This window comes from Lycorma delicatula, chromosome 5, assembly GCF_047948215.1.
Source record: "Lycorma delicatula isolate Av1 chromosome 5, ASM4794821v1, whole genome shotgun sequence".
Taxonomy (NCBI): Eukaryota; Metazoa; Arthropoda; class Insecta; order Hemiptera; family Fulgoridae; genus Lycorma; species Lycorma delicatula.
In genome coordinates, this window is record NC_134459.1 from 41,599,242 (window position 1) to 41,621,466 (window position 22,225).

The window sequence follows — 22,225 nt, forward strand, 5'->3', positions numbered from 1 at the left end:
TCAGTACATCAGATGTATTGATCGCTACTGAAAAGTAGACACATCACATGTGTCTACTTTTTGTTGTATATCTCACATTTCAATCATCACCATAAACAAAAATCTAAAGGAGTAAGGTCCGATGATCTAGGTGGCCAATTTACCAGCTCTCTACGTCCAATCCTTTCACCAGGAAATCTTTCACCTAAGAATTGTCTTATTTCATTCGTGAAAATTTTTTTGTGTTCCATTAAGTATAATTCAATTAGTTTCGTTAACGATAAATTTTGAAGCACTATGAGAAATTCATTGTTTAAAATTTCCAGATAATTTCTCCACGTGACACGTTCTTCTAGTACGAAAGAGCCTATTTATTGGTTTTTAATTACGCCATACTAAACTTTCACCGAAAAACGTTGCTGGAAATTTAATTAAACTACAGCATGTGGTTTTTCTTTACACCATTGATGTGAATCTTATATGTTTATACCTTTACAGGTAAAAGTAGCTTCGTCCGAAAATAGTAAGAACGGAATTAAGTGGTAATTATTGGTAACCTACTGACAAAGCTATAATCGTCTGACATGGTCACTAAGCTGGAGGTATTGAACTTTCTGGACATGATAAGGACGCAGTCCGTGATCATGTAATGTGTACCCGATGCATTAAACAGTTAGCGTTCGACCTGCTAATACATACGCCGTTTGAATCGTGAAAATCGGGAAAGCGGATGCGAGATATTACGGTGGCACCCCATCGCACCCCTTCCCCAATTTCCGACGGCGCCCCGGGGGCACATGAAAATATTATCATCCGACGGATATCACTGGGAATAAATGGGGTTATGGTGGAGGGGGCCGAAAAAAGTTTCAGAGCGCTAGGAGCGACCATTTTCTATATATTTGCGATTTTCGTCCGAAAATTCGGATCCGGGTAAAAAGAACTAAATTTTCCCAAAACTTCGATATATATGCGGTATATCAATATATAATAACATAAAAAGTATACACCTGACCACCACGAGACATGTACTAACGAATAGGGATTTTCCACTAGTGATCGGTAAATTCCGGTTCTAAGCTAAGGGGGACGCAGACACAGACAAATACCGTTTTTAGAATAGGATATATTTATATACAAATCTGTTATCTAAAAATATCAAACTTTATATGCATATATATTTAGTAAACCCATATTTGTTTTAGTAAACTAATTTTTTTAGTCTTATTAAAGTAAATACTCAAATTAAATTTTAAGCCCCCAAAAACAAGGGCGCTGAATGAGACGCATACTTAAAATATATACAGTTTTTTTTTTAAATTTAGTTTTCCAGATTAAAAATCCAACATCTGTAACTAATTGCTGAATTAATATACACAACTGAAAATTTAAAAAAAAAGAAATCTCGTAGTACCCAACTTTCAGAATTTTAATTTTTAAAAAAATGTTTTTATAATTTCTGTTTCTTTAGCTGTTTATCAATTTCTAGCTGTAATTAAATACTTTATAATTCGCTGTTTATAGATAGCAATCATTAGATCAAGGGAGTCAACTGGACCAACAGTTTTTTTTTAATTTTTACTTTTTTTTTATTATTCTTTTACTGCGTAATTTTTAAAACAAACCGGGAATTTTATCAAGAGAGCAAATCTGATTGAATTATAATTTTTTTTTTAATATATTGATATTTTTGTCGATTTTATTTTGAATAACTCGTTAAATATTAATATTTAAAAATCCTATACTGTTCTTAAAATAAAAATTTTCTAAGTGCAAAACCCTCCTTTTCCGACATTTTTAGAACAGAAATTTTTGTCTGAGTACCAAACAATTGTATGATTTGAGGCTTTTTATTTCAAATTAATGAAACATAACGACATATTTACGTTATAGTACAGAATTTATTTATTTATTTATTTTTTTTTACTATTTCTACGTATACTTAATTTTTTTTAATGATTTTCTAACTTATACTACTTAACAAATCGATAATTTATTTATAAACATTTATTAAATTAATTTTCTTAGTTAATAAAATTTGTAATGTCTTAAGGATAAATAAAAAGCGTTGCAGCTTTATTATTCGGGATAAATTTATTTGTATAAATTTATTATACAAAGGGTAATATTACAAGGTAAATTTATACCTGGAAATATCAGGACATTCAACAAAATCGTTTTCGTTGCCAATTATTTTTACATAATTTCATTCGATAGTTACGTTTTAATGTTGACGGTAATGTTGATGTATTTAACACTTACCCGTCAATCCATCTTTGTCTTCTGCTTCAACATTAGCCCCTGCGTTAAATAATGCTAAAATAGCATCTGCACTTCCTGAAATTCAATAAATATTTAATTCAGTCGTTGAATGATATATTCTTTTAATGTTACAAATAAAATAATATACGGGATACTATGTTAAAAATATAATTATGTATCAATTAGACTTTTTTGAATAAAGACAATAGTTATATCTATGTTTAAATATGAATTTCTTTTTAAATAGTAAAATGCAACACTAGAATATCAACATATGCACTTCATTAAAATTATGCATTATTATTATTATGCGTTATAATAAAGTTCTTTAAAAGAAAATAATTTAGTAAAATTAACAACTAAATAGAGATTTTCAATTAGATTGCAAACTCCTATAGACTAACGAAGGAAGTATACAATAAGAAACGGATCTCAAGGATGGGCAAAATCAGGCACACTACTACTAGGGGTAATGCTACCAAATTTTACACGTGACAGAATACATAGCTCTGAACCAAGGGGAAACAGATAAACTGGAATTTGCTGAAAAAAGGATAGTAAGGAAAATCCTAGGGCCCCCAAAAAATAACGATGGTTGGAAATTAAGGAAAAATGAGAAACTTTATCGGGAGTTAATTAGAATCACGGAAGTAATACGTAATAGAAGACTAACGTTCTACGAGTATCTGACAGGAATGGATTCAAACAAGTTTACGAAGACAATTTTTCACAAGTGTAATGGTGAAAAGACAAATGTTAAATGGTTCAAGGAAATTAAGGAGGACCTAATGGTAGGAAACATAAACGTGATAGATTTAAAAGATAAAGTGTGTTTAGGGAAAAAATCTTAACAAAGGGATCCAGAAGGAGAAGAAAAAATGCGCTAACCTAAAGTGGTCGGAAGAAAGGAGGAATCGGCACAATGAAAGAATGATGGAGTATTGGAGAGCTAACAACTATTCTTTGTGGTCCTACAGTGATCGGTGTCGAAAAAATGAAAATCTTGACGTATATTTAACTTAAATAGGCTTAATATTTTTAATATATTATATTAAACACAATTAATCGTATTAATGATATTGGTTGAGGCAATAACTAAAATTGAAAAGGTTTCAAAAGTTTTTGTAAAAACGTTTTTTTTTTTATATAATTTCAGATAGAGATCCCATTCAAGAATGGTTTTCTATGATTTTTTTTTATTGAGAATTTATTTTAGCCAATAACAGTGAAATTGAATATTTTTTTATTTAAGGGAGAAAAGATTCATAGAGAATATTTATTTTATGAAATTTCAATCAGCAGCTTCGTCCTGTCGACCGGCAGAATAGTTATTCTGTGTGTTTTATCACTGGAAGTACATTAACGTGTTTTCTTTGGGGCAGGGGAGAAGAAATAAATATGTAATTACGAATTGAAACAAGTACATGGTAAGATAAATTTTTCGAAACTTTTACTGAGGTTCCCCTGTACGGTTTCTTAGAAAAATAAGAAGTAGTTTGCAATGAACAGAAATATCTTATGATAAATATGGTTAATATTTTATGGTAAAAACCATAAATTAAAGAAAAGAAGCTTGCCAGAATATCTGTAATATATTAAATTAGTTATGTTTGTTGTTAAAACGTTATTATGTACAAAGGCTGTCCAGAAAGTAACTTAAGTTTTGAAATAAAAAACCAACCAAATAAAAAAAAAAGATTTTCTTATATGCATTTGATAGGGATAATCTTAAACTATTTTTATACATAATCGCCAATTAAATTGAGGCACTTATCATAAAGATGCACAAAGCTTTTCAATTCCTTCTCTGTAGAAATCTGCCGCCTTAGAATTTTGGCACCTATCTTGCATAAAACTTGTGATAACCAATCTTCCCCGATACAATTTCATGCAGTAAACTTCGTGAAATGAAGCGAGAGTTCCATAATAGTAATGCGGCGATTTTCACGAATTTTATCATTGATTTTCATCGTCAGTTCATCAGTAACAAGGTTAGGACGACCACTACGGTCCTCATCATTAATACTGGTGCGGCCATTTTTAAACTGAATGCACCACTGCCTTACTCCACCTTCACTCATTATTCCATCTTCGTAAACCTCACAAAGTTGCCGATGAATTTCAATTGGTTTGAGATTTTTTGCCAGTAGAAACCTAATAGCTGAACGTACCTCACAACTGGTGGGATTATCTAATGAAGCCCACATTTCAATAATTCACAACGAACAAAGTAGAAAAATCGCAGCCCACACGCTACGACAGCTTGATGCGTACTGAGTGTAGAGACGTTTTGCCGCCAAGATGGCGGCTCTATCCCCACCCAACTCCAGTCTAGGCACAAACGTGTTACTTTCTGGACCGCCCAGTCATACTACTGTATCGGGGTAAAGGTAACTTAAATCCGTGTATATATCTAAACTATAGTTAATGTACCCGTAATTATAAAATACTTTATAAAAATAATAATTTTATAAAAAGATAGTGTTATCATACGAATTTGTTAACTGGTCTGTCAAGCTAATCTTCATTCATAAAAAGTTTCTGTTTTGTTATTATCCAAGTATCTTAAACAAAAAATAAATAAATAAAAATTTCTTACGTAAAAAATTGCTTAGATAATTTAAAAATCATTGATTTCTTTCGTTTAATTTAGCTTTCACTTGAAATATTTTTATTTTTTATAATTAAAATTTATTAAAAAAGGTTTAATTAAAGCTTCAATTATCTGGTCTAACTTTCTACCATTTTCAAAAATGATTTTTTCTTTTTCTAATTCATCTTCATCAACACGTGGTATTCTGCCTGTCGACAGGTCCCTGGTACACTGTTGACTCTTGTTTCTGTGCCGTGCATTTCACTTCATAATTTTCATTACCTTTTATGTCATTTACTAACTTCAACCTCTTTTTTCACCTTCAACGGAACCTTCAAGAACTGTATTTATTATTCATTTTCCCCTAATTATATCCCCGATCCAGTTTCCTTTGCTCCTTTTGATAGTAGCCAATTTGATCTATTTTCATTTATTATTCTTATAACTTCAACGTTACTTACTCATTCCACCCGTTTTATCTTCTCCAACCTCCTCCAGACCCGCATATCAAAAACCTCGTTCTTATCCTTTTCCTTTTTTCCCAGTTTCCGTGTTTGACTACCGTACAAGATATACTCCAAACATAGCACTTTACTAGTTTCTTCCTCAGGTTCAGATCCATCTTGCTGCAGAGTAAGTTTTTCTTTCTAAAAAATACTTCCTTTGCCATTGTAATTCTTGTCCTAAGAATCTCTTATTCACTCTTCCGGTCTTCAGTTAGTACTGTCCCGAGATATCTGTATTTTTTTACTTATTCAATTTTCCTTCTGATTTTACAACATCCATAGTTTCTTTTTCGTTCACCTTCATAACTTTTGTTTTCCTCACATTTATTCTCATCCCATATTCCTTCATCCCTAGTTACAATGCTTTTATCATTCCTTGTAATGTCTGAGTGTCTTTAGGTACAATCAACAGATCGTCAGCAAATCTGACCCGATTTATATTTTTTCCACCTATGCTTGCTCCTATTTGGCCATCCGATATTTCTTTCAAATTTTCTCGACTTAAAGGGTGGATAGTGTTAAACAGCAGTGTCTCCCCACTACCTAATTCTAATAAGTTTGTAAAATTTTTTTAATGTTATGCTTTATACATTTTTTCAGTTTACTTTTCATGTGTTCTAACTCTGATGTAAGTAACTTCCTCTTCAAGTTTTGTAGTTTTTAAATTTCGTATAGAAAACTTAAAAACGTTTTCATTTCTAAAAATCAAAACGTTTCTTAATATTTATAATGTTCATAATACATTAGAAACGACTAGCATTAGATAGGGAATGTTGGAGAGCTGCATCAAACCAGTCAAATGACTGAAGACAAAAGAGAATTGTCTTTGTAATTCCTAATTGTAATTGAATTAAATTAAAAAATATTTAATTTAATTTTCTCTGCGATCATTTATACTATTCTGTAAGAAAAATATTAGTGATATTTTAATTAAATACTAATATCTTATTCCCTTTTTAATTGTCTGTAATTTTCACAAATTATTTTTTTATTATTATTTAATAAATCTATTTTAATTATTTATTAAATTAATTATACCTGCACTAGCAGCCCACAATATCGGTTGTCTTCCATCTTTATCCGTAACATTAACAGGTACTTTATGATCTAATAATGTTGTTAAAACGGACATTCCTACTGTTGAATCCGATGCTACTTCAGATCCCGGTCCGCACATTTGTGCTGCATAATGTACCGGATATCCACCGTGCATATCTGGTGTTGACGGTTCTGCTCCTGCTTCTAATACAGCTTGTAGTGCTTCCAGTTCTCCACAGACTGAAACGAAGGATTTTATGAGTGTTTTTTAGTATATAAAAAAATTAATTGATATGGAAGTGTAAGGTTAGGAATGAAGAAGTATTAGACAAAGTTGGAGTGAAAAAAGTCACTGCTAAAGTTTGGAAATATTGGATTAGACTCATGTCAGTTTAATTAAGGAATATTTATTGAAAACATACGGGATATATATTGTTTTGTTAAGGAGCGTCTTTGTAAAACGCTAAGTTTTTCATTATTATTTAACTTTTATTATATGGTTATGTATATTCCTAAATGAATTATACAAATAATATCACCTCTTAGGGCCTTGTTAAAATGTTAAAACTATTTTTCAACATATAAAAATCGGTTGTAACATCATTATTTGGCACCCGTATTGATTTTATCTTAATTTAATATGTTTTTTGTTATAGAAACATACTTTTCTGTTGGAGGATTTTTAGATAATTCTGATTTGTTTAATCTGAATTTTTTCTACCTCCGTTTGATGTTTACTTAAATATATAATTAAATATATGCACATTACCGCCTTCTGAATTTTTTATTTTATTAATCTTGTACCTTCACTTTTTTACTATTATTTCATCTATTACTTTTAAAGTTATTAAAAATATTTAATTAGAACTTACATATTATTACAAATACTTACATATTTTTATTTTATTTTATAATTTATTGTGGGGCTACTACGATCAAGATTTTTACCAAGGAATCCCTTGATCTACCCACGTTAATTTTGGGGCCGTTCCCAGAATTTTATCCGTCGTGTAACACACTTATTCATTCATTACTAACATGATTTATTATTATGGTCGGATCAGAATGAAATATTTATTCATTTTCATCGGTGGTAGGAGGTGGATGGAAAAAATTACAGAGAAAAGGGCAAGATGAAAATAACATTACAACACACAATAGATAATAAAATTTTAATTAAAATAGATAATCGAAAAATTAGATATTATCAAAAGGTTATAGGATTGAATCAAAATCAAATTGGATCAAAATGTCCCTTAGGTAGCATTAATGAAACGGTTTTAATCTATTTGATTTACTCATAATAAATTAATCATTCCTGAAAGTGGTATAGATTTAATATAAAATAATTTGGTATTTTTCTTATTTGTACTCAAAATAAAATATAAAACATTGATTTAGGGGTCTTTTTGCCAATAATAATTTTCTCTCCCTCTCAGAAATTCAGAATTTATTCCGCATGCTTTCATCACAACGTAAAAGTTTTCAGCTAACAACAAAACTAGATCATTTATTCATATAATTAGCCCTTTCTCAAAAACTGCTACCATCTCTAAATATTATAATTTATGTCGGATATTCAAAATAATAGTTACCGTTTTTCACAGTTTTTTTGAGGGTGTGAACAGGGATGTGGCAAAACTTATATGGTCTATTGTCCTTCTTGGCTCCAACTTACAAGAAGGAATGTTATACTTAAATTTTTAGCGTATGAAAAATTCCAAACCTGGTAGGATTCAAAACAGGAATTTCTGTATGAAAGACGAAGTTACTTCCGTTCCGGCAGTATGTGTGCTGTTTCTTGTGTTATAGTATTATTATACTTACGTGTAATTTTTAGTAAATATTTTGCAAAATCAATGAAATAAATGATTAAAAATAAAGTTCAAGGGTCAAAAATAGTTTCTTTTTAGTATATTTCATGATAACTACGTTTTAATGAAATAACTTATTATTTACTACGGAATTTTTTTGACTTTACGGAAGTATCCTAATTAATAAATATATTTCAAGTGTAGCCACTTATAAGATATTAAATCTGAAATATATACATATGTATTTGTGTGTATGAAATTTTTTTACTAATATTTATATACATATACCGGGTGACTATTTGAAAGGTTATCATATTTATTATTCAACAGCTGTCAGTCAAATCGTATTTTTATTTAAAGACATGTACACCTTTACACCATTCTCGGGGGGAACCTTTTTAAAATTATTTTCAAAGGAGTGGAACCCACCCTCTCCGTTAACCCTACCGCAACTCAAAAATCTTAAATGACAATGGTAACATTTAATTACATTAATTGACAGCCCGAAAAATGTAATAAATTTTGGCGAAAAGAAAATTAAAATTTGCCCACCCCTTCACTCGGTAGTTGCGAAAAACCATTTGGGGTAGTACTTTTTTTAAATTCCAGTCCAACAAAAACAACAATAAAATTACGTGATATTACTTCTTAAACCATTTGAAATAATCATAATCTGTGAATTAAAACTGTGAAAATTATTTTCTAAATTACCAGTACAAAATGTCGTCCTTAAATGTTTTCAAAATTTTCAAGGGTGAAAACTTATTTTTTTTTTTAAATGAGACGATGCAGCTTGTATTCAGAGAAATAAAATCCGCCCCCAAGGGTGGGCGGATTTTAATTTTCTTTTCGCCAAAATTTATTACTTTTTTCCGGGTTGTCAATTAATGTAATTAAATGTTATCATTTCCATTTAAGATTTTTGATTTGGGGTTGGGTTAGCGGAGAGGGTGGGTTCCACTCCTTTTAAAATAATTTTAAAAAGGTTCCCCCCGAGATTGGTGTAAAGGTGTACATGTCTTTAAATAAAAATACGATGGGACTGATAGCTGTTGAATAATAAACATGGTAACTTTTCAAATGATCACCCGGTGTATATATTTATTAACTTTTTGATCAGCATTTTTATCGTATTTGTATATTTTATTTTATTTTTTATTTTTTTACTAAAAACACATATAATTTTAATCTTGTCTTACCGAGCTTTGTCATAGTAATATTTTCCTACATATTTCGCCGCATCAATGTATCAGCATCGTTAGGAAATAAAAATTATCCATATCGGGTTTTGTTATTCTTACACAAATAAAACATAACACCACTTCGCAGTATTACATATTGAAGTGTATATTTACAAAAAGAACGAAAAATTGCCGTGTTATCTGTTCTAAGATTACGTCTAAACTAATTAAAATTCATATAGTCCTTATCTTTTATTGCCATTGCAAAAAATATGTTATCAGATTCTGTCCAAACTATTGATAATGCCTTGAGAAAAAATCATGATATTGTTATAAATTTTCGATATGATGATGATATTTTTGTTATATATATAATGAAAATATACGTAATGAGCCTAATAGTATGAACATCCTAATCAATGGCTTGCGCAGTAATTCAGAGTTTACTTTTGAAGAAGAAAATAATAGAAAACTTAATTATCCTATCCGTCAATAAAAATCATCACAGCTTGGAGTTACTTTTCTTCCACCCGATAAATATATATATAATTAATATAGCAATATGTATTTTCTTATACACATAAAAATTTAAAGGCTTATTCGTTTACTCTAAAACTCGTAGCTTCGTTTATTATCGGGCCTGATTCAAACTTAGATTATTTCAGAATAACATAGACTATAGTAATGGGCACTCTTTTTCAGAAATATTTGTTAGTTTACCTACATGAATGCCATTTTATTAAATATCTATTATAAATTTAATTTTTAACATTTTTAATAACTTTAGTTCTCTCTCTTCTTCTTCTGCAACCATTAGACTTCTCGATCTTTTGGATACTTTTTTTATTGATCTGTCCATCCCCTTTTCAGCTTTACAATAATTTTTTTTTCAAAAGTGTAAAACTTAAAGCATACTAAGATAATCAGTTATCATTCATCCATAAAATTTATTCTCCGTTTTTATGTTTAATAATGTTAGTGTTAACATTGTAACTATTCAATTAACGTATTTAATTCCCCTATTGGTTCTTTCTAGTTATTTTAATAATTGGCCGTAGAAACCTCATTCCTTTTTTTCAACTCGACTCCTGACCTTAGAACTCGATATCTACGTTTCACTTCCATACAGTGCAGTAGAAACGGCCATGGTCTTATAAAATTTTAATAGTGTGTCCTTACTTTGATTTGCAGATTCTTTTATCGTTTCACAAAAAATCCCAAATTTTTCAACTTTAGTCCTGTCCTTCATCTCTGAGTTATATAATGTTTCGCGATTCACTAAACCTGAACTGAAAAGCTTGTCTCTTCAGAATAATTCACAAATAAAAAAAACCAAAATACTATTAATTTTAAATTTTTGTAGAAAATTCTATTTGATTTTTAATTCTTTGTAGAAATATAAAAATTGTAATGCAAAAATTCTTTTGTACCCGATCGTTAGCATATACTAAAAATATCACTGGATCAATTGAAATGAGTAATAATTACTTTTTTCTAAAATAATGTTTCGATATATTTCCTATTTTTCCTATTGTGCTTTAGACAGAAGCTCGTAACCCAGTGTGTAATAGACCTATAGTGATGACAACCATAATTACATCAACATATCTACAAAAGAATATACTAAAATATTTATTAAAATTAAATTATTTTTTATACTATATAGATATTATAACAGTTTAACAGAGTTAATGTTAAGTTATACAGAATGATCAACTTAAAAAAAGGTCCCATCATTCAGAAGTTTATACTTAACGCATATTTCTATTAAAATGCATATATTAATGTGAAACGGGTAAAATAATGTGAAAGATGTTGGTACGACTGAAGCTGGATTGGGGATGCCCGCACATTGAGTATTGCCAGTCTGTGTCGAGCACTGGCTTTTAAACAAGGTTGCGTAATCGTGTGTAGTTGTTTTTTAAAATGCGGTTAACTGTTTAAAAATGTATATTCGTGATGGAAACTTATTTAGAAACGAAATCTCAAATTGTGTATCGGCGAAAGTTCAGGGACAAATTTGAAAAGGAAGCACCTGTAAAAAGTGTTATTCAGAAGCTAGTTAAAAGATTTCCTGAAACAGATTCCGTGTTAGACAATAAACGTGCCCGATACAGGTCAGTTTTAACGACGAAAATTGTATAGGACATTAAAGCAGCAATTACAAGATCTCCTCCTCATAAAGCTTTGCGGAGACTAAGCCGGGAAAAGAACATTTCACTAGGCTCAGCACCCACTGCAGTGAGGAAAATGATGAAATATTATCCTAATCGAATACAGAATTTCCATGATCTAACTAATGCTGATTATGCTAAAAGGATTCACTTCTGTCAATGGTTCAAGAATTTCACTAGAGGCATATTAGATCAAGTGTTTTAATAAGATGAAGCTTAGTTTCACCTTGGTGGGTATGTTAATAGAACTACCGGACCTGGAGTACTGAAAACCTGCACATTTTCTTTAAATCTCCTCTATACTAAATAAAAAAAAACAGTCTATGGTATGAGGCTTCAAGGCGACGAATCATAGAATCCTTGTTTTTTGGGAAAACTGTGGATGCTGCCGTCAACAAAGAAATTATCTAGCAGTTCATAGCCTTATTGCAAGAGGATGACGTGATTGCTGGTTGCGACAGGACAGCGCCATTTGTCATGCAGTTCATGCTACTATGGAGATGTTATAAGAGTTTTTCAGTGGAAGGATCATTTCTAAAGGATTGTGGCCACCAAGATTCCCTGATCTGACTAGTCCAGACTTCTTTCTGTGGGGTTACTTAAAATAAATTATTTATACGTGTAATCCACACACCTGCAGGAATTGAAGACAAACGTTACCTACCAATGCCATATAGGAAAGACAGGATACAGCTAACAAGAGAAGCCAGGAACATGGTCAAACGTGTTGATAAGTGTATAGACGTGAATGGATATCATTTTCAACACTTTCTGTAAATTATTATGTTTGTCAATAAACTATTTCTTATACTGAGTGATGGAACCTCTTTTAAGTTGAAAATTCTGTATTAATTTTAAAATTTAAATTTTAATTTTAAATTTAAATTCTGTATAATATAAAATTATAGGAATTTAAAAAATTCCCACAGATTGTTTTAGCTGGATTCTGCTGACCGGTAATGGCTATCGAGGCATCACGAACTGTAGATAATATTTTGAACATTTTCAAAGATATTCTAAAAATTCTGATGAACCCAGAATTAGAATCGCCTTAAGGATTAAAAAAAGAGAGATTCTCTTTTCAGAAACAGCTATTTATTATCCAGACTATTCAAGCAACTTATCTTTGAATAGATATTCGATTTTTATGAGACTCAAGGAAAGTGGTCATTATGATCTTGCTTTAAATTTCATTATAATTTTTTCAGAAAATTTTGAAAGATGCATTTCTTATCTGAGCATGAGGATGAAAGCAGATATAATACTATAAACAAATAATTCTGTAAAATATTAATTAATTCTATGCCAAACTTTTGTGGTTAGGTATCTGGTAAAAAGTTTTATTTTCAACGGACAACGTACGAGTAAACAAAACAGCAGTAGTAAAATGTAATTCCCAATTAATAGAATTCATCTACATTTTTAATCTATAATTTGTTTTTGGACAAGTAATTTCATTTTATTAAATACATCACTGTTTTATTCACGATGTCACTTATTAAAGAAATGAAAATATAAAAATAATTCAACAGTTAAACGGTTAAAAAAATGAGATACAAAAACAGACAAAACGTTATCTATAATAAAAACAAAACAGAAGTAAGGAAATAGGAAGTACTTATAATGATTCAAGTATTTTTAAACTGTTTTTCTTATTAATAAATATTTAAACGTTTTAGATTGCAATTTTCATTTAGAAATTTTTTTTTAGAGTAGTAGAACATAAATATTTTTTTAAAATTATAATATTTGATATAGAATTAAATATCCGCAATATTTTTGAAATTATACTGTTTTATTATTAATGACAACTATTTCGTTTTATACGAAGAATTAACACCAGGTAAAAAAAATTGTAGCTGGTTAATTATATGAAAAAAAAAAATTTCGTGTAAAATGAACAAGTAATATACTAACAACATGAGGTCAGTGACTGGTCCAACTTCTTAAATGATAATTATTTTATATTGCGTGTCTAGTTCTTCGTAGAAAGCTTGTGCTATTAGCGTAGTAAATACAAGCTACGTCCAATAAAATAAGTTTGTTCATTAAAATTGCAAATATTAAAATGTAAAATATTGCATGTCCACATTCTGCAATTTGGGCTAAAAAGGATTATATTAAAATTAATATTTGAGGAAATACGACAAAATTACTAACATCTTGTACTTGTTTGTTGTTTATTTTTTTTTAAGCATATGTATAGTACTTTTAAAATATTTTCATCATCCTTAAGATAACAATAAAACTGGCTTAAAAAAATGATTAAAAAAATAATATATTAATTTTTTCATTAAATTTAGTGTTTTTTTGAAGTCGGAGCTAAAATAAAAATAAACTATCAATTCATCTTCTTTTTCTTCCAGTGGCATCTCCTTTCAGGAGGTTTGCAATCAACTATCAAATCGCTATTTTGACCTTTGAGTAGGCAGCTCAGAACAGTTCAGTGGACGTTGTGCCGAACAATTCCCTCAGATTGAGCAACCATGAAATTCTGCTCCTACCAACGTTATGTCTGCCCACTATCTTCCCCTGCATGTTCAACTGCAGGGGAAGGTATAATCTCCCCTCGCTATGTGACCTAGATACTGTAATTTCCCTGCTTGTACTGTAGACGAAATCTCGAGTTGTTTATTCATACTCTCTAGTACCTTGTTGTTTGACACCTTATCCTTCCAAGATATCCTTAGCATGCGTCTATAGTATCACATTTCAAAGGCCACCAACTTTTTCACGTGCAGCTTTTTAAATATCCATGCCTCTATTCCATATAGCAGCACAGAAAACATATAGAATTTTAACATTCTAGCCCAAAGTTAAAATCTGATCTGCCGATCACTCAAGAAAGTACGCATTTTGAGAAATGCGCTTCTAGCCATTTCTATCCGGGTTTTAATTTCCAGTGTTTGGTACATGTTGTTGGTATCCAAGTACCAAGATATTTGTACTTCGTTGTTTTTTCAATTATCGCATTGTCGATGTATAACTCTGGGCCCGCTAATTGCGATCTAGTAATCACCATGTACTTCGTCTTCTTGTTCGTTCTAAGGCCGTACTGTATACTAAAATTTTTCATCTTTTGAACTGCTCTCTGTAGATCACCCAAAATCTCCGTTATGACGACATTGTCGTCCGCTTACCTCAAATTACTAATTGGCCGACCATTGACTATAACTCCAGCTATAAATTCATATTAACCCTTAATCAGCGTCAACTATAAAAAAGAAAAATTTATTTTCAGATTGAACGTTATAATAGTTTAATTTTTATTATTTTTTTTAATACAGATTTTGTTCTTTGAAATTTATATCATCCATTATTTAAATTTTATTTAAATTATGGATAAACCTATAAAATTCGACCCGTTTTAAAAAGAACCGTTCTCAAGAAACCTGCTTTTACTTTATTCGCATCATAGCTATACAGCTATACTTCAAAATGGAAAGTACGGTAATCAGTCAAAAAATGGAGTAATGGAAGGTACGGTAATAAGTCAAAAAATGGAGTATGGTTTTTTTGCATTTCTCGACGTTTAATGACGTAGACCTCAAAAAATAAATCAAAAGTATTGTTCACACGTACACAGGTACGTGCGAACAATTGATTGGTCCACCACGTCCAATCCAATTTAAGAAATTAGCATTCAAGTGATTTCTAGCAACTAAAGAAAATGTGGTCTGGAAAAGAAAACGAATGATCCCAGAATTTTGTCATAAATAATACCACACCAAACATTAATGTGAAATCTAGGCTTGAAACTAGTGGTCCAAGTACCACTGAATCGTCTCGCTCCTTAAATGACTATCTTTAGAATTGAAGACTCGTTTCTCATAAAAGTGGCTTCATTAGTAAATAAAATTGAATTTACCTTATCAGCGTTGTCTAGAAGTCAATTTCATAAGTTTAACTGTTGGGGGTAATCTGTTGACCAGAAACTTTGAACTTTCTGCAGGCGGAAAGGATAAAGATTTTCTTTACGTAGGCTGCGCCACACTTTTTTGAAAAATCAGTGCGACATAAAATTCGCCTTGTACTAAAACCTGGGCTACACTGAATATGCTGAATCACACGATGATTTACTTGGCGTTCAACAGAAAACGAACACATTGAAAATGACCTGTTTTTTCGTAAATGCCGATACACTGAAGAATGTTTAAAAATAATGCTTTAAACAGAACGCTTATTAGGTACAGAAAGAATAATACGATTTTATGTCTGATTTTCATCTCTTTCCCTTCAATATAAACCGGTTTTAAAAGTTTTAATGTACCTCTTATCGGTTGTAGTTTCATTCATTTTCTAAGAATTAAATTCTCAACAAGTTCTGTTACAAAATCTTTCGCATTTATTTGTCATTTAACAGAGCTGTTGTATTTCAAACCTAAAGAAACTTGTTTTTCGACACAGAATTTTGTGTTTTAGGTCGGATATCTTAAAAACTACTGAAGTTACAATTGTAGGACCTATTTTATCGTGTTTCCCAGCTCAAGTTACATAAGAAACCACCAACTTTACTCCTTAATTTGCGTCCCAAAAATTACAGCAGGGCTTCTTTTATTAGAAGTGCGGAAATCCGAACGAAATCTTTCGCTAACCGTAACTCGAAAACAAAGTGTTTCCAGACCTATGTTTGTATGAACCTTTTTCATTATTTTCACCAGTAGAACATGTCCTGAAGGTTTCTCAGTTTCTTTCGTCAGACATTCTGTATAAAAAATATATATAAAAATTGGGGAAATATTTCTTCGAATTTTAATGCAAAAGTAAAACAATTTTTTTGTATTTCAGATGAAGTTTATTAAAGCAAATATGTGTCGTATTGTTCGACTACCATTTTTGAAGTAAAATCATAATCCCATCACTGTACATTTTTTGTCTTTTCTGGACAAAAAAAAACCTGCGATAAGCAGATTTTCATAGGCTCCTTTTGAAGCTAACTTTCAGAGACCGAAAAAATGGTAATCTGACGGTGCAAGGTCAAGAATGTACGGAGATGCATCTAAACTTCCTGACCAAGCTCTCTCAATTTTTCACGGGTCGCCAATGATGTGTGGAATCTAGCGTTGTCGTGGTGGAAGATGACACCTTTCCTTTCGACCAATTCTGGTCGACCGCTTTACCTCGATCGTTTGATGAAACCTTTCCATTTGTTAACAGTAGAAGTTACAATCAATCGTTTGACCGGGCGGCAGCAGCTCACAGTGAATCAAGCCACCCACGTACAAACAGCATCACTTTTTTAGCATCAATCCTGTTTTGGTACCATTTGTCGATCTTCAACTTGCTCTAAGCAGATCCTTTTGCGCGCATTATTTTCAAATACGATTCATTTTTCATCGCCCGTTATGAGCCGTTAACAAAATTGGTTCGATTTCGTTTCTTTTTAGCAACGATTTGCAGATGGAAATTTGATCCATTAGTCTTCATTCTTAAATCATGTGTGACCCAAATATCGAGTTTTTTCATCCAGCCTTCTTCAAATGGTTTAAAACTGTTTTATAATCGATGTTTAGTTCGTTACTGATATCATGACGCTAATGTGCCGAAGGTGCTCAACTCTTCCCATGATTCACCGAATTTTTCAGTCATTGTTGAGGTAATTGATATCAAATTTTCAGATTGAAAACGGTTGAACCAGCTTTGTGCTACTCGAATTGATACTGTATCACGTACATAAACATCACAAAACGTTTAACAGCCTGAGTCGCATTCTTCCTTTTTTTAAGTAAAATTTCAAAAAGTATCAAATTTCTTCCTTATTTTCCCATCTTTTTCATGACAAAATAACGTTTAAATAAATAAATAAATAAATATAATTATAACCTCTCTATAAATACTCAGTGATATGTCTTCTTTTAAAAACACGCGAATGTTGGAAAATTTGTATAATATTATACATCTTTACATCAGTTATGCTAGCCTGAAGCCATCTACCGGGAGAACACAGAAAAACGATTTCCTCAACCCCAATGCTTGCCGGGTTGAATTGATAATTTTGTCTGTTTAAAAACACTTTGTAAGATCCTCAATTTTTTTTTATTAGTCACATTAATATCTAAACCGGTAGAGTTATTCTTGATTAAATACAAGATTCGATTCCCAAACTTGAGCTATAAATCTCTCTTTACTGGATACGGTAGAATGTGTAAAACAGATGATCTAATTACAATGTGAGCGTATATACAAATTTTTAATATTGTAAAAGGCAAAACTCCATACATCCAATCATTGCCGTATAATTGTATAATTCTTTTCAATATATTTACGAAATTAACATTCTTTGTAATTGTAGGAAATTTATCTTTTTGTTTTCTTATTTTCATTTTTGTTTGGTTGGAAGTTCTTAAAGAATATATCAGTAACCTAATGTAATTATGAAATAAAATATTTTCTATTTAACGTTAAGTTTTTCTATTAAAATAAACAAAATATTAACATAAATTGTATTTTTTTTTTTAAATATACATCATTGTTTTTAAGCATTGTTTTCATTATTTTAAACTAGTAAATAAATCATAACATCGTTTTATAAAAATGATAAAAAAAATAATAAATGAACCTTGTATATAATACATAAAAGTTTATATAAATGAACTCCACATACAAGATTAATCAAATTGAAAATTTTTCATAGAGTACTTCAAGTATTTAAAAAACGTTTTTCGTATATTTTCTTTAGTTTTATTATTGATCATGCAATCATTTTTTGTTAACAACTGTCATCGACCAATAGTGTCTATGTTTTCTCTGATAAATAATTGAATATTATTGACTTTTATAACGTTGTATTTCTGTCGTTTTCGTAATATTTTTTCTTTAACCTTTTCCCATCACAATGCTCCGCGCTTCTTAGCGCTCCGCAAAAATATGTTGGTATCTGATTGCCTCTCTTCATAGTCTTATGCTACCCTCTTGTGAAAAAAATTACAGTATATTAACGAGATTTAACAGATTCTGACAAAAAAAAACCTTACGATTGGATATTTTTTATGCCTGTAACAAAAAAAAAATTGAAACCGTACAAAAATTACGATAATTTAATTCCAGAATTTTTTTTGCGCATTTCTACTGTGTTTTTTATTAGCGAAATTTTTTTTTTGATTTGTGTTTATGGAACATAGTTTGCTGATTAAAAAAAAAATACTTTCAAGCAAATCGGTTGAAAGTTGGGCAAAATATGATGAAAAACCCGTGTCATAAATTACAGATTAATTAGCATATCAGTTTCGAGAAATTTTTATAGTTATTTATTTTTACTTAGCGTTACATATACTGTAAAATTTATTTTAAAAATTATAAGACTTCCTTAGAGCATTTATTACGTAAAAAAACTTTTTTTACAACAGAGTATTGCTGTTACACGCCACGGGGGAGGGGGGCAATAGAGTTCATGAAACGCATAATAATTACCCCAGTAATTACAGCTATTCAGTACAAACAACAGGTATTTTTTATGTTACTATGTATATAAAATCGTAATATATATTATATATATATATATATATATATATATAATATATAAAATAAGAAATTACGAGCGCGCACTAGTACACCAACATATAAATCGCAATATGGGAGATTCCCCAAAAAACAAACGACTGAGATAGATGACAAATAATAAATAACCTAAACAAATAAAATGAAGTAATAAATTTATAAATAAAAAGCTCTTACACCTAGTTGGTGATATTTTGGCGTGTGTGATACACGAGAAAGCATCCGTCTATACAGAGTGGTACCTCACAAGCCACACACCTCCAGACTGATCTTACGCGAATGCCGTTTGCCGAGCACACAACGCATTGTCTAAAACTGTTTGTTCCCTCACGTTTAGGAAAATGTCTTGCTTCACAACTTTCAAGACGTAAAAATTCACGATTTCTTACATAAGATCCTCGTGCAGAAAATCTCGTAGGAGATGATGAAACAAGCCCTTTCAAAACCTCATTTCGAAACCATCTTATTGACTGACTTGTAAGCCGTATAAGCATTGACAAGGAGCATATAAAAAAATGTGAAAAAAAGTTTTTTCGTCCATTTTGTCATGCGCCTATGTAAGTAATAGCTTGAAGACAGACGATCAGATAGATCAACAGCCCCCCATGTAATTATTGTAATCTACAATCATTACAGGTCTCACGACATTTTTTGTACCGCGAATTGTTACACTGTATTTACCCTCTTCAGCAGACCCATGAATAGAAGACAGAAGTGTTACCATTCGCTTGTCATTGAATAGAATACAAGATATTCCATCCAGTGTCGTACGACAGGCTAACCGGTGTCTGGTGAAACCTAATTGTTTACGTCTGTTTCGTGTGAATTCAGCTGGCATTCCAGCACGATTGGATCGAGCTGTTCCACAAGCTAGAATTCCCACATCTTTCAGTCGTCGATATAATTGCAGGGATGAAAAAAAATTGTCCATATACAAATGATATCCACAATTTTCATAACCTGCAATTAGATTGATAACTGTACGTTCAGTAATCGTTTCGTTTACATTTTGTTCCTCTCGTTGTCTCCCGAGATATACATTCATATCGAATGTGTACCCAGAATTATCGCAAAGTCTGTAAACCTTTATCCCAAAGCGCTTTCGTTTACTAGGTATATACTGCCGAAACAAGACTCTACCCTTGTAGGCGCATAAAACCTCATCAACTACAATTTGTTGTCGTGGATTACAGAGTTCACGAGATTTCTGACGTGCAATTTCAAATATTTCGCGTACTCTCCAGAGACGGTCATAGTTACCAGTTTGCATTTCTGATTCTATTGGTGGATCCTGGTTAGTGAAGTGTAAATACTTCAAAATATGAAGAAAGACAGTTCTCGGTAATGTATTCCCAAACCAAGCGATATGGGAAACCTCGTCAGTTGACCAGTATTCTTGTAAAGTGTGTCTTACAGTATGACCCATTTCCAGGATGATTGCAAAGAAACGTTTCATCTGGTCAAGACTAACGTCACCTTGAATTCTGTCCTTAGGTAATGGTCTATCAGGTCTACGGCTTTGAAAATACAAATTAGTTTGTGATGTTACTTTTTTAAGGATAGCCCCAAAAAACAACATAGATACGGCAAACGGCGTCTGCCCATGAATACGGGGATCAGGAATATATTCAGGCACATTCTGTAAATTCCTACGACGCTTCTTAGGCCGACCTCTCTTATGAGGAGCGGATTTAGCCAAAAGGTCGGGATTCCTTACAAATGCACCTGGTTCCGGACCCGTAAAAGGCAAACTGTTTAGTGTGTCATATTTACACCTATCAGTACAAACTAACCAGGGATTTCCAAGAACCGGCAGACGACCTTCCAACTCGTAACCTTCGTCATCTGTAACTGTTTCGTCATTTTGGGCCCGGTCAGTTGGATTTTCTTGTAACTCCGCCGTGTCAAGTTCCTAATCTTGGAGAGGAAAATCAACAGCTGGTTGCATTTCAACATCCAACTGCACTGGAGAACGATAATGGATTTCATGAAATATATTACCGTTTCCTTCAGCATGTGGATGTAGACCTAAACCCGCTACATTTATTTTCTGTTCCGTGTCAGTATCACTAATCGAATGACCTGGATCATCATCGTCGCTACTAAAATTCAGGAGATGCGGTTCCGAAAAATCGTTACTCCTAATTTCAGTCTTTTTGATGTCGTCCAAGCCCTCAAGGTCGTCACTGTCATTTTCGTCATAATCTGAAAGTCCTTCGTCAAGAGCAAACCTAATCTGTTCGTCATTCATTGTCTCGATAAAAAAAAAAAAATTACGGCAAATAACAAAAAAATCACAAATTTAAAAAAAAACGCCCAATATGTGAAAAAAATCGCACTGAATAAAAAAAGCGATGTAATTTTGAAAAAAAAAAATGAAATAATATATTACCAACGGAACGCCAGTTTGCGATAGTAAGTTACTTACTGCAGTTCACTCGTACTCACTCACACAATAAAGTAACATATGTTAGTATAAGTGAAAGAGATTCAGTAAAAACTACGTTTTATAGAAATCCCCACCACTTAAAAGGCTACTCAGATTGACAAAAAACTATTTTTACTGTATACTGTTATTCATTACGAATCGGTATGTGTTTCATTGATGCCGATATCTTTTGTCAGAAAAGATTTATTAGGCCTCAAATAAAAGTGACACATTTATGACCACAAATTCCTTTTTTTTTGTGTGTGCCGTATAACATAACTTATTATGTGTTTCAATACATCGTTATGTTGCTAATATAACAAGCTAGTTTTGTAAATAATAAATAAATCCGTAACCCTCATAGAAATTATAATACACTAGTCACACACACACACACACACACACACACACACAATCACATTTCTGAGAAAAAAATGGTCATATTCTTTCTTGTCCAAATAAAACATTTTTATTCGTATAACCATAGTTCAAATTGTATAATAAAACTGATTCCTTTGTGAATATAAAAAAAAATAACCGACTTAGATCCCATATAAAATGATTTTGTAACAGCGTTTTAAAACTGTCACCGCACAGAGCCACTTTACTGGCTTCCTGATCTGAAAAGGTTTTATAAATATAAAAAAACAAAGTAATTTAATAATTATAATATACATGCGAGATGGTTTCAACTGGCTATTCAACAGCTTAAAAAATAGTAAATTATTCAAAATAAAAAAATATAGAATTAAA

General features: G+C 31.3%; 2 protein-coding genes across 2 annotated transcripts in view; one reads left to right on the plus strand and one right to left on the minus strand.

Annotated features, from left to right (window-relative positions):
- The window catches only part of LOC142324884 (molecular chaperone MKKS-like), a 268,322-nt gene that overhangs the window by 192,319 nt on the left and 53,778 nt on the right, over positions 1 to 22,225 (plus strand). The window lies entirely within an intron of this gene.
- The window catches only part of LOC142325669 (uncharacterized), a 90,022-nt gene that overhangs the window by 42,926 nt on the left and 24,871 nt on the right, over positions 1 to 22,225 (minus strand). Inside the window, exons 3-4 of the mRNA XM_075367704.1 lie at positions 6,379 to 6,618; positions 2,242 to 2,316 (exon numbers count right to left, since the gene is read on the minus strand). Of these exons, the coding sequence (XP_075223819.1) occupies positions 2,242 to 2,316; positions 6,379 to 6,618 (315 nt within the window). The remainder of the gene's footprint in view (positions 1 to 2,241; positions 2,317 to 6,378; positions 6,619 to 22,225) is intronic.